The 12,636-nt window shown below is 62.8% G+C and overlaps 1 protein-coding gene across 1 annotated transcript in view; it reads right to left on the reverse strand.

Moving 5' to 3' along the window:
* Positions 1-12,636, reverse strand: part of ZFPM1 (zinc finger protein, FOG family member 1) — a 48,433-nt gene that overhangs the window by 4,408 nt on the left and 31,389 nt on the right. Inside the window, exons 4-9 of the mRNA XM_011928082.1 lie at positions 6,791-6,893; positions 5,492-5,698; positions 1,157-1,390; positions 671-766; positions 446-592; positions 16-233 (exon numbers count right to left, since the gene is read on the reverse strand). Of these exons, the coding sequence (XP_011783472.1) occupies positions 16-233; positions 446-592; positions 671-766; positions 1,157-1,390; positions 5,492-5,698; positions 6,791-6,893 (1,005 nt within the window). The remainder of the gene's footprint in view (positions 1-15; positions 234-445; positions 593-670; positions 767-1,156; positions 1,391-5,491; positions 5,699-6,790; positions 6,894-12,636) is intronic.

Below are 12,636 nucleotides of genomic sequence, written 5' to 3' on the forward strand. Positions count from 1 at the left end.
CGGGGCACGGGCGGCCTCCGGCTCCTCCACCGCCTCCACCTTGATGCTCCTGGGGGCCGCCGGGGGCTCGCTGCTGCCTCCATTCTGGGGGGCCGCTCTGGCCTCTCCGTTGGTGGCCTCTGCCAGGGCCTTTCTGTCCAGTCCTGGCGATGGGATGGGCGCCAGACCCAGGTCCGCGGAGGCCAGGGGGCCGTGCAGGGCCGTGTGCTGCTGCTGGAAGCTACCCAGACTGTCTGCAGAGAGACCGCAGGGGTGGCACCTCAGGCCTGGGGCAGGACTTGGCCGGTCAGAGCTGAAGGGCGAGCTCCGGGAGGGGAGGGGTGGGCGGAAGTGGTTTAGAGCCAAGGCTGAAATGGACCCCCACCTGTCTTGGGCGACAAGCCCGCTCCCTTTCCTCTGCTCAGGGGGCCCAAGGGGCGGGGGCGGCCCCCACAGGGCTGCTCACCTGGGGGCAGCTTGGTTGCTGGGTGTCCGGCCCCTGGCGAGTAGATCTCGCCCTTGGAGCCTGGCTGGCAGACCATGTGGTTGGTGACCAGGTGGCTGTAGAGGATGTCCCTTGTGGTGGAGATGAAGCCACAACTGTGGCAGACACCTGTGGGCCATGACGAGTTGGTCAGGGCCCAGGGCGGAGGGCGGGCCCCACACATCCCCCGGCCCCTGCGGCGCCTACCGCTCAGCGTGTCCGTGTGCACTTTGAGGTGCCGCTCGCAGTTGGCCTTGGTGGTGAAGGCCGACAGGCAGATGAGGCACACGAAGGGCCGCTCTCCTGGAACACAGGGCGCATAAGAGCGGTGCCCGGGCCAGCTTGACCTTGGGATTCCAGGGACGAGGAAGGCAACTGGGCCAAGGGCCGTGATCTGTGCCGAGGGGGGGACCCTGTGCTGAAGGCTCTTTAAACCCCTCCCCCTCCTCGGCCCTTTGTCGGGACTGCAGTGGGCCCAGCCCTCAGCTGACTACCCAGATAGCCCACAGGCTGGCCTGCCTGCTCTGGGCCCCTGCGGGGGTCTTGGGTGTGCCGGAGACCACACAGGTGAATTGTGGCACTGTGGGTGCTGCATGTGGGTTTTCCTGGGTGGCCTGCAGGACTGGGTGGGGAAGCAGCCGGCATCCTGAGGACCCACGTCCGGCGTGGGGGCTCACCGCTGTGGGGGCTCACCGCTGTGGCTGCGCATATGGATCTCCAGGGAGCTGGCGCTGGGGCAGCTCTTGCGGCACTGGGGGAAGGGGCAGACGCGCTCGTTGGGGTAGGTCTCCTTGGGCTTCTCGTCCGTAGCAGCTGTGGCCGGGGAGCCGGCGCCTTGGCGGCTGGCACAGTAGTAGAGCAGGTGCGCCTGCAGGTTGCGCTCGCTGCGGTACCAGATGCCACAGTCCTTGCAGGGGAAGACGTCTTCTGTGGGGTGGGAAGCAGGGGGGGGCAGGCTGAGGGCCAGCCTGCCAGCCAGGGCAAGGCTGTGGGCGGAGGGAGGGCCTGGCCCTGACGGACCCCACCGTCCTCCCCACCCCAGGAGCTGAGGCTTTGACCCCTCCCTGTAACCATAAGCCTCCTGGATGGTCCTGTGACAGCCCCACTCCCTTCCGTAGATCCCAGAAGCCCTGGGACCTGTGGGGCGTGGGGTCTGAGTGAAGCCCCATGGGTCCCCTTCCAGTGGTGAGCCCCATAAGGAGATGCTTTGGCCTCATGGGGGCGGAAGGAAGAAGTGGACACTGCTGGGCGAGGCTAGCATCTATGACATACTGGGGTGACCGTGTGGACCTGGGAGGCCGTGGAAGAGGAAACGTGTACAGATGTGCGTGCAGGTGCGTGGGAGTGCCAGGCTGCAAAGAAGACCCATGTGCACAGTGTGAGCACTCAGGCACGCGATGGCTACTGACTGGAGTTCGGGGATGTGGGGCGTGAGACTAGGAGTGCAGAAGTTGGGAAGCCCCCATACGCCCACACACCTAGGTGGCTCCGTGTCAGCGACTGCCTGGCTGCTCAGGTTTGCCACATTCACCACACTGACCCCACATGGGCTGCTTGTAACTGTTGAGAGTTTTGGGGGCTTGGACTCTGCTTATAACTGTTGAGAGTTTTGGGGGCTTGCACTCTGCTTAAGGTGGTTTTGCTAGTGGGGGAGGACTTCTCTGGCATGTTCTCAGTTTGTCTTTATAGCAGTTTAAGGAATGTTCTCTGCCCCAGAGCCCTGCCCCGCCGTCTGCCCATGGCCCCTTGGCTGAAGACACGGAGAGGGAGGGCCTGTGCAGCTTGGCCTTGGCCTCCGTGTGGAACCCAGGGGCCCTGGGATTCCTTATCTGGCTTTCAAGCCCGTTCCACTTAGAGCCTGATGTGATATCTGGTTTCTGCCTCTGCAGGTTAGTGCTGGTTTCTCACCCGGCTTCTCCGACGTTTATCCTGAGTCTGCAGTTAGCACACAGGGGTGGCCCCTGCCCCCGCGCCCTGCCCCCTGCGGCCTGCTTGCCACCTCTCGCCTCTTGGGAGGAATTTCAGTGCCTGCCTGGGTGAGGTGGCTCTTCTTCCTGCACCTAGTTGTTCTGGCGACTTTTCTGGCTCACGTCTCCCTCCTGTGCTCTTGATTAATGTTTCTCAGGTTCCTTTTACTTGGGGGCTGCAGGCAGCTCTGTCCTCTCTCAGCTGAGGCCTTGAGCTGGGTCCCAGATCTGGGAGGCCACCGGGTGGGTTTGTTTCTGCATCTCCAAGGTTATTGTGGGGGACTGTTGCTGCAGGAATGTGGGGAGAGGGGCTATGGCCGTGCAGTTTAGAAAGGCTGCCCGCCTGCTGATGACCACAGGCCAATCCAGTGGCCTGTGGAGGGCCTCCAGGCAGGTGCCTCTGCATCCTGCCTCACAGGTGAGACGGGCCTAGAGTGCTGGAGGCTCAAGAATTAAACTGGATCTGACTCTGGAATTGGTTCCTACAGCTCTTCCAGAGCAGCAGCCAAGCAGCGGCTGTGCCCTGGCACCTGCAGAAGTGCTAGGGCAGGATTTAGGAATGTCAACAAGATGTCTTGCCCTCGGTGGTGACCTTCCAAAGCAGCGTTCCCAGGACACTGCTGCCTGGGGATAAGGCATGTCAGACCCACGAGGGGGAAACCGAGGCAGAGGCTGAGCCTGGGGCACCCGCAGCTGCCTCTCAGAGATCAGGAGGTGGTCTCCGCAGGCTGTGTGGGCAAGGACCTGGCTGGAGGATGGGACCCTCACCAGCCTACTGTCCCCACTGTCTCACTGTCTCTATCAGCGGGGCACTCCCCTGGAGTTGGGTCTCCCGGACACCCCGAGACACTACAGGGGCACCCCCTCCCCATCCTGGTGGAGTGGCGCTCTGGCCTCCCATTCCCTCCGTGCCTTCTCCTTCCAGGGAAGAGACGAAGGCAGGCCGGGCGCGGTGGCTCAAGCCTGTAATCCCAGCACTTTGGGAGGCCGAGACGGGCGGATCACGAGGTCAGGAGATCGAGACCATCCTGGCTAACACGGTGAAACCCCGTCTCTACTGAAAAAATACAAAAAAACTAGGTGGGCGAGGTGGCGGGTGCCTGTAGTCCCAGCTACTCGGGAGGCTGAGGCAGGAGAATGGCGGGAACCCGGGAGGCGGAGCTTGCAGTGAGCTGAGATCCGGCCACTGCACTCCAGCCCGGGCGACAGAGCGAGACTCCGTCTCAAAAAAAAAAAAAAAAAAGAGAGACAAAGGCGGATGGGGCCCCCTTTGCTCCCGGCTCCTTTCAGTCACCTGTGGCCCATGTTCTCTTTGGCCCTCCTGGCTCCCTGGGGCAGTGGCTTGCCCTGCCCAGACCCAGCCCCCAACCTGGGCTTGGGTGTTGGCCTGGCCGCTTGGCCCCTTCTCTCCAGTGTCACCAACTGTTCCCACCAGCACATAACATGGCCGTTACGTCCTGGGTACCAGGCACACAAGCCCGGCCCCCCTCTGGCCAGCTGGCCCCTGCTCAGGCCTCCTCTCTGACCCTCACCGGGGCGGCCTCCGTCAGGGTCATGGCGACCTCTGCACTGTCAGGACCAGCAGTCATTTCTCTGCCGTTGGTCTTGCCACAGCCTGCATGTGGCACACCATGTGCCGCCCTCCAGGGCCCCCTCTAACCTATCTCAACTCTCTGTCCCTTGGGAGATGTCCTCCTTCCCCTGACTCCAGGATCCACAGGCCGCAGGGCTCTCTGAGCCCCATCGTTGTCCCTCGACAGACTCTGTGACTTCTCTTGTGCATCTAGTAGGTGTCTTGAGGTCCGGACACTAAAGAGTGGGGATCTGCTCTCCAGACTCCCACAGGGCCGACATCCCCCCAGTGGCCACACCAGAGCCGCACACTTGGCCCTGCAGGTCCCTTTGGCCCTAACCACTGGCTGTGTCCACCTACCTCAAGCTGTCTTCACATCTGACTTGCTCGCAAGGGTCACTTTTCTTCCAGTTTTGTAACTCTTTGGTCACCAAAGCTAAACCTGAGTCTTACCGTCCCCTCCAAATGCTCTCTGGTGCAGTCTCCATCCCCCTGGGAAGCCCCAGCCGCTGGCCGGAGCCAGCCTTGCCGTGTGTCCCCTGCATGCCTTGTGCCTATCCACGGTGGCCACACGCTGTCCTCGGCCACACAGGTGCACGGGGCGCACCCTCACTCTTGGCTAAGTTTTAAAAGTTTTAGCTGACACGGGGTCTTGCTGTGTTGCCCAGTCTGGTCTTGAACTCCTGGGCTCAAACGGTCCTCCTGCCTCAGCCTCCCACAGTGCTGGGATCACAGGTGTGGCTCCTGTACCTGGCTGGGGGTGAGTGACTCCTGATTCCCACAGCCACCCTCAGAGGTTCCAAGAGAGTCACTGCAAGAGTGATGTCTGTCCACTTCAGGCATCCCCAGGGGCGGCTCTGTCCCCAGGGACATGCGGCCACGTGTAGAGAGATTTTGGTGGCATGTGCCTGAAGTCCCAGCTACTCGGGAGGCTGAGGCAGGAGGATGGCTTGAGACTAGGACTTCATGACCATCCTGGGTAACAAAGTGACACCTTGTCTCGAAAAACAACAAAAAACCAACAGGTGTCTTGGTTGTCACAACTTGGAGGTGGAGGTGGTGGCAGCACCTACTGGGCCGGGGCCAGGGCTGCTGCTTACCACCTATGGTGCCCAGGAGACCTCCACTGTGGAATGACCTGGCCCCAAACTCCAGGAGGGCCGAGATGAAGGTCCCACAGGCAGGGCTGCCCCCAGGGAAAGCACAGGCTTCTGGTGTGGTATGCAGGGCAGAGCTGGGTCTGTGCCTAAGCCCGCTTGCCTACTGGCAGGGGCTTTCCCTGTGGTGGCCCCGGGCTCTGGGGACCCTCCTGTCCCTGTGTGTTCTGAACTTGGGACCACCCACATCACCTCCTTCCCCGCCTTCCCTCTCACTCTGTCGGCAGCCTGGGGCCCTCGAGCTTCCCACCCTCAGCTCCCACCCTCTCCTGCCCTGCCTGCCCCTCCTTGGTCGAGCAGCCGCCCCGGGCCTGGGGAGCCCAGCACTCACTGTTGATCACTGCGGTGGCAAGGAGGGAGGCCATCCCGGCCTGCTGGGGCAGGAGCTGGAGGTCGTGTGCGGGGGCCGGGCACGTGGGCTCTGCTGGTTCCTTCTTCACAGGGTGGCTGGGGGTGCTGCGGGGCTCGGCTGTGAGGAGCACGCTCAGGAGTCCCCCTGCGGGCACCGGCTTGGTGACCCTGCACCAGAGCGCGTCATCTGGAGGGAGACAGGTGTCCAAACCTAGGACCTTGCGCCCCACTGCCCTGTCCCATCCTAAACGACGGGTGGAGGATGGGGTCAGGAGGGCGGCCACCCCGTGTTCACAGCTGTGGCTGGCTGGCGCCAGGGCCATCCTGCCTCGGGGGGCGAGGCTGGGTGGTCCCCTGTGGGTGCTCACAGTCTGCCTGCCTCCAGTTCTCCCTGCCCTGCACCCATCCTAGTGGGAGGGCCCTGGGGAAGTCTCCCAGGAAAGGGATGTCATGGAGGGTGGGCGGCCATTCAGGGAAGGCAGCTAGAGGTGGGGCCCTGGAGTGGACCCCGCTCTCTGGGGAACCGTCCAAGGGCGGTTCTTCCTGCAGTGGCCCGAAGGGGGCAGCCTTAGCCCACAAAGCCCAGGCTGCGCGGGGCCGGCTTGTTCACCTGGGGTGCCCGGGCTGTACATTCTCTGTGGTGCTGGCCTCAGGCCTGAGCCGGCCCCGCCTACACACACCACAGCCTGTCCCCACCCTGTGCTGGGGCCAGGGACTCCACTGGCCAGTGGACCCGCCTAAGCCCAGAGGGCCTCTCGCTTCATCGCCGGGCGCCCAGAGGTGCAGGCCGCCCAGACGTGCCACCCTCAGTAGCAGCAGCATGGCAAGGCCCCTTGTCCTTCCTGGATGGCCACCTTGACTTTTCCTGGAGCCAGCCTGACGACATGGAGCCCTGGTCCAGTGGCACCTGCCAGCCAGCCTGGCTTTGGGGTCCCTGCTGCTGCCCTTGGTGGGTTCCCAGAGCTGCAGCCAAGGTAGGGAGGAGATACGGGGATCATGGTGTCCCCCCGAGGGGCAGAAGCCGCCCCCATTCCCCCTGCCACAGACACCTGTCGTGGCTCAGCCTGCCAGGCAAGACCTTCATACAGGAACTCATGGTCTGGGCTGACTGGTCCCAGTGGAGTGTCTGCTGCACACTGCAGCGCCCGGGGCCAGCAGTTCCCGGTCCCCCATCCCCGGCCCTAGCAGGCTGGCTTCCCTTTAAGAGCCCAGCCCAGGGACAGCCGAGTGACCCCCACCTTCCAGAAGGCTTGGGACGGAGGCACCATGTCATACTGACCCTTCCTGTGGATCTCTGTGTTGGCCTCGGCCTCGGTCAGGGCCTGGGGCAGCGTCCTCAGCCAGCAGGCTTCGTCCACCAGCAGCAGGGTCAGGGCTGGGCTCTGGGGGGGGGGCAGGAACACGTGGGGAGGGGTCCGTCAGCAGCCTGCCTGGGGGTGCCCGCGGGTACGTGGGGCATCTGTGACATGGATCTGCCTCCCGGCTTGGCTGCCAGGCCAAGCTGTGGACAGTCACTGGCCCAACAGCCTGCAGAGCTGTGACATGGGCCATCTGTGCCATAGCTGGCCGGCACGGCTACACCATGCTGGGGCTGGGAGACTTGGCAGGGAGTGGTACCTTCCAGGGTTGGGCACGGGGTTCTTGTGGAGACTGAGGCCCAGAGAGGTCAAGCAACATGTCCCAGGTCACACAGCCAGTAAGCAGCAGAGCCTGAACTCACACTCGTGTCTGCATATCTGTGGATCAGTGTTCTCCCCACTGCTCGCCCACCTGGCCCCAGGTGTGCTGGGTGTGGAACAGCACCTCCCTAGCAACCCTCAGGCCTCAGTGTCCCCCTGACAGCATGGCTCCCCTCCCTGCCACAGGGTGTGGCAGGGCCACCTGCGTTCCTGCTCGCTCCCGGGGCTGGCACACAGTGGACGCCAGGGAGCACTCACTGGACTCAGTGGGTCTGTTCCCACCCTGAGGCTGGTCAGCCCCCTTCCTGTGGGCCTGAGACACCAGCACTGTGTTGGGTCAGCCCTGGCCCACGTGGCCTCACCGTCACCCTGGAAAGCAGGCAGCGCCCTCCTCTCCATCTCATGGGTGAGGAAACAGGCCCGGGAAGGGGAGGGACAGAGCTCATGCCAGTGCCTCGGGCTGTGCCGTGCTGTCGGCGGTGGCTTAGGCTAAGTCTGGAAGGAAAACAGTCTGGGCTCAGCCCTCGGGGTGGCTGCCAGCGGAGCCCGTGGAGGCCGCCTCATTTCCTGTGTCCCTTGCGCCCCGGCCCCCAGCCGAATGGCACAGGAAATGTGAGGGGCCCCATCCCAGTGCAGTCTGGGGCTGGGACAGGACGAGGTGGGGCGGGCAGTCTGTGGCCTCGCTCTGTGGTGCCCAACACTGGTCAGCCATCAAGGGGAGAAAGTGGTGGTGGAGGAAGGGGTGACTGCCGTTGCCCCTCAGGCCTTGGTCCCTCCTGCAAGGCTGACTCAGCCTCAGCGCCCTGACCCTCGGCCCTGTGCTGCTGACTGCACTGGTGGTCCCCAGGCTCAGCCACCTGGGTGCCCAATCCGGAGGCACAGCACACGCACGTGCTCCAGCACTTCCTGTAAACACACGCACTTTTTCTATACAAATAAATGCCTTTTAATCAGAAACTTCCTACATCATGACCTTTGACTGAAAAGCCAGTGTCACCTACAAATGCTGCTGTTGGCACCGGACAGGTTTGTGCAGCCCGGTGGTGAGGATGGCAGTTGGCCCAACCCTGCCATGGTAGAAGGGGCCGGGCCGGTGACAGTGCAGGGGTGCCCCCCATGGGTCTGGGGTACCTCCCCACCAGGTGCCAGCCCATGAGCTTTCCTGGCCTTTGCCAGCCATGCGTGGGACCCTGTGGGCCGCAGAGCTGGGCAGCGGGGTCCCAGCCAGGCTCGGCCTCCCTGCTGTGACCATGGGCAGGGCACGGCCAGACCCGTATGCAGGGACCCCTCGGGGCCATCCCTGCCTCTCGGCCCATCTGCAGAGCACTCAGGAATCTAACAAGATACAGCCTTTGGGCTGGGATGCTGAGTGACTACTCAGGCAAGGTTGGGGCAGGCTGGCTGGCAGGGCAGGTGACTTCCACACGGCCCAGCCACAGAACAGGTGAGCAGAGCTAAGCTGGCCAGTGGGCTGGCTCTGGCCGGGGTGGGTGCAACCCTGCAGTCCCAGTGTGAAGCCATCCCCAGCAGCCATCCCAATTCCTGGCTCAGCTTCTCTGCAGACGGGGGTCTGCTCTCTCCCCACATGGCTGTTAGGGAGATGGAGAGGAGGCTGAGCCCCTGCTCACTCTGGACCCACCCCAAGCCCACCACTAGCCTTTGGGGCAGCCTCAGGGGGGTCAGTCCCATCTCCCTTGACTCAGTTTCCTCCCAGTATGTTGGGAGGCCGTGATCTGTGTGAAGCCTTTTGCCTGCCTAGCAGGTTGCCAGCCTAGCAGGTTGCCAACACAGGGTGCGTATTAGCTCCAGCCCTGGCTGTTGCTTTGGGTTGACCTGGCAGGACAAAGTGGGCAGGGGGTGCTTCCAGGCCCCAGGGGATGCCGTCCACGGGGCACATCTGGGGCAGCACATGCTGGGTGTCCATTGGGGTGAGCGGCTCCCCTGAAGAAGCTGCTTTGCGCAGGCTGGCATCGGGTGGGTGCCCCCCTTTTAAAGGACACCCTAGTGATTCCCAGGGCCACAGGGCAGGGCTCAGGAGCTGCATGCCAGCTGTGGGGCTCGGCCAGCTTGGACGGGGGCTTCTGCTGGGGCAGCCCGGGGACAAACCCCAGGGGCAATGGGCAGGCACGTTCCTGGCACAAAGGTGGGTGACCAGCGGCTACGGTGTCCCGGCTGCGCCCAGGTCAGGCAGTCAGTGCTCGGAGAGGCTGCTGGGGCCTGGCCCTCCCCACTCTGGCCTTCCCGAGCCTCTAATGAATATTAATGAGGAGAGGAGGGTGAAAAAAATTAATCTGCTTGATCCTCCGATGGGTGCTGCGGTAACGATATGAAATCTAATTATTCGTCCCAATATTTCTAAACCCTCAAACTGAGACTGACAGCCTCCTGGTCGGTTTAATGCTTATCACTCCCAGGAGCAGCGTGTTCGCAGCATGATAAAAACACGCGCCGCAACTTTGCTGACGCTGCACAACCCCCCGATTTTTCTGTGGCAGTCCTGAGTGGAGGGAAGGCGCCATGTTCCCGCCCGGCCCTGCCGAGTGTACCCCGCGTTTGTGGGGCACGATGGGGCACCTGCCCTGGGTGTGCAGGTGGGGAGGGCCATGGGGAAAGAGGGCAAGGCTCACGTTTGGCACTCGCCCCCGACCTGGGAGGGAACAGGTGGGAGAACTAGGAGTGCAAGACAAGAAGCTCGGGCCGCCCTGCCACAGTCCCCCCTGCCAAACACTCTCAGAGGGGCCTGCCACTCCCACTTCTGTGACCACGGGCTGGGAAGGGGAGAGGGCCTCCCTGCCAGTCTGCCCTGTCTTCTGGGGATGCAGGGGCCACCCCCAACACCTCCCAGGGGAGAGGGGAGCACAGCCTCACCCGGGGCCACCAGGATCCCCAGCCTGGAGGTGGCGTGGACACAGCCAGCCCTGAGCCAGTGTCTTGCCCAGTGCTGAGTGGCAGGACCCCTGAAGCCAGCCTGGGGCCACTGCTGGGGCCGGGGCCAGGAGACGCTGGGGCAGGAAGCCAATTTCAGCTCCTGCTTCCCTTGCAGAGGGGCTGGCTGGGCACAGGTCTGTCTGTTGATTTTTTTCTCTGTCTCTTCTTTTTTCACCACCTCTGATCAGGCCTGCAACAGAAGCCCTTTCTCTGGTGCTGCAGGCCCTTCTTGACCCTGCTCTGCCTGTGGGCAGTGGGGAGCAACTGGGGAAGGGGCCAATTTTTTTTTTTTTTGAGACAAAATCTCGCTCTTGTCCCCCAGGCTGGAGTGCAATGGCACGATCTTGGCTCACTGCAACCTCCACCTCCCGGGTTCAAGCGATTCTCCTGCCTCAGTCTCCCAAATAGCTGGGATTACAGGCACCCACCACCACACCCAGCTAATTTTTGTAGTTTAAGTAGACATGGGGTTTCATCATGTTGGCCAGGCTGGTCTCGAACTCCTGACCTCAGGTGATCCGCCCGCCTTGGCCTCCCAAAGTGCTGGGATTACAGGTGTGAGCCAGTGCGCCTGGCCTTGGGAGGGGGCCTATTTTTAACTTCCCAACCCGACCCTTCTGCCAAGACTCTCAGAGATGTGGGCGATGGCTCCCAGGGTGCCACAGGCTCGGCACCCATCCTGGTCAGGCAGGTGTATCCAGGGTCCGCGGAGGGTCCTAGAGTCCACCCTGCTTGCCGCCCCTCGGGGTTGCCTTATCCCTCCTCCGGGCCCTGGCCGGCCCCACCAGCGGCGGCCACTTTAAATTCCCCGGGTGGACCTGAGAATACTCCTTGTTTCCTCCAACAAAGAGGTCAGTGTCTCGATTCTGCGGTGGCACCGATAGCCATCAGAAACCCTATCTGCGCCGCATCCGCTGTGACAACTTTATCTGAGGCCGTTCCCAAACCTCGTTGTGCAGCTTGCAGGGCTGCTGAGGTGGCCTGGCCCAGGGAGCCAAATAGCTGGTCCTGCAGAAGCCCCCCAGAAGCCCCTGCAGATGTCCTGCTCAGCCATCCGCAGGTCACTGCGGGGTAGCAGGCCAGCAGCGGGTTCACGGGAGAGTGGGGGCTGGGGCTGTGGCTGCTGAGCCCATCCTGAGAAGTCCTCCACCTCCCCGTCACCTTACCAGCGACACCAGCTGTTCCCTCAGTGCCTCTGTCTCCCTTGACCAGGCAAGAAGTATATTTCCCAGGTGAGGGCCTGAGGCCTGCATGACTAAAGCCAAGTCTGTGAGACCCCTGCCACCTCGCTGCTGCCACTTCATCCACTCAGTCACTCAGTCACTTAGTCACTCAGTCACTCAGTCACTCAGTCACTCAGTCACTCCCTCACTCCCTGCCTCCCTTATCCGACAGGCAGGGGTTGTGCATCAGCTGTTGCCAGGTGTGGGGAACACAGTGAACAGAACTGCGTCTCCCGTGGATGCTGGAGTGTGGAGCTGGCCAGAAACAGCAGGTAGGTGCCTGGAGGGGGCGGTGACAGAGACACAGGACAGGCTGAGACAGGAAGTGGGGGTGGCTGTGCCAGGATGTTGGCTGGGGCCTGGAGAGTGAGGAAGGGAGGGTGTGGATATGAGGGGGCCAAGGAACAGCATGGGGAGGGAACAGAGAGGAGGGAACAGCACGGGGTGGGGGAACAGCACGGTGGGGGAACAGCACGGGGTGGGGGAACAGCACGGTGGGGGAACAGCACGGGGTGGGGGAACAGCACGGGGTGGGGGAACAGCACGGTGGGGGAACAGCACGGGGTGGGGGAACAGCACAGTGGGGGAACAGCATGGGGTGGGGGAACAGCATGGGGGAGGGAACAGCAAAGAGGGGAACAGCATGGGGGGAATAGCACCCAGGGGGAAAAGGGGAACAGCACGGGGGAGGGGGAACAGCATGGGGGAGGGGGATCAGCATGGGGGAGGATAGCACGGGGTGGGAGAACAGCACGGGGTGGAGGAACAGCACAGGGGAGGGGAACATCACGGGGGCAGGGAAAAGCATGGGGGAGGAAACACAGTGTTTGTGCTCAGGAGACCTTAGCAGGAGGTCCCTGACCCATGATGGCCTGAGGCTTTCTCACCTGGGGATGAGGCTGGGACCCCTGGAGACACCACAGGGTCTGAGCAGTCCTCTGAAACCATGCAGGGAGCCCCAGAGCCTGGCGTCAGGGGTCATCGTCATGGCAGAACCTGATCTCATAGCGGGGGAAGGCCGGGCTTGGGGAGCTGAGTCAGGCTACTCTCCCTTTAGTTTTCACAGCACAGGGGAGGGAACAGCATGGGGATGGGGGAACAGCACGGAGCCGGGGGTAACAGCGGCGGGGGGGACAATGAGGTTGGCCTCAGACCATATATCCGTCTATCCATCCATCCATCCACCCACCCATCCATCCATCCGTCTATCCACCCATCCATCCATCCATCCATCCATCCACCCATCCACCTGTCCATCATCCACCCACCCACCTAATCATCCATCCATCCACCCA

The sequence above is a fragment of the Colobus angolensis genome, unplaced genomic scaffold (assembly GCF_000951035.1).
Source record: "Colobus angolensis palliatus isolate OR3802 unplaced genomic scaffold, Cang.pa_1.0 Scaffold76, whole genome shotgun sequence".
Taxonomy (NCBI): Eukaryota; Metazoa; Chordata; class Mammalia; order Primates; family Cercopithecidae; genus Colobus; species Colobus angolensis.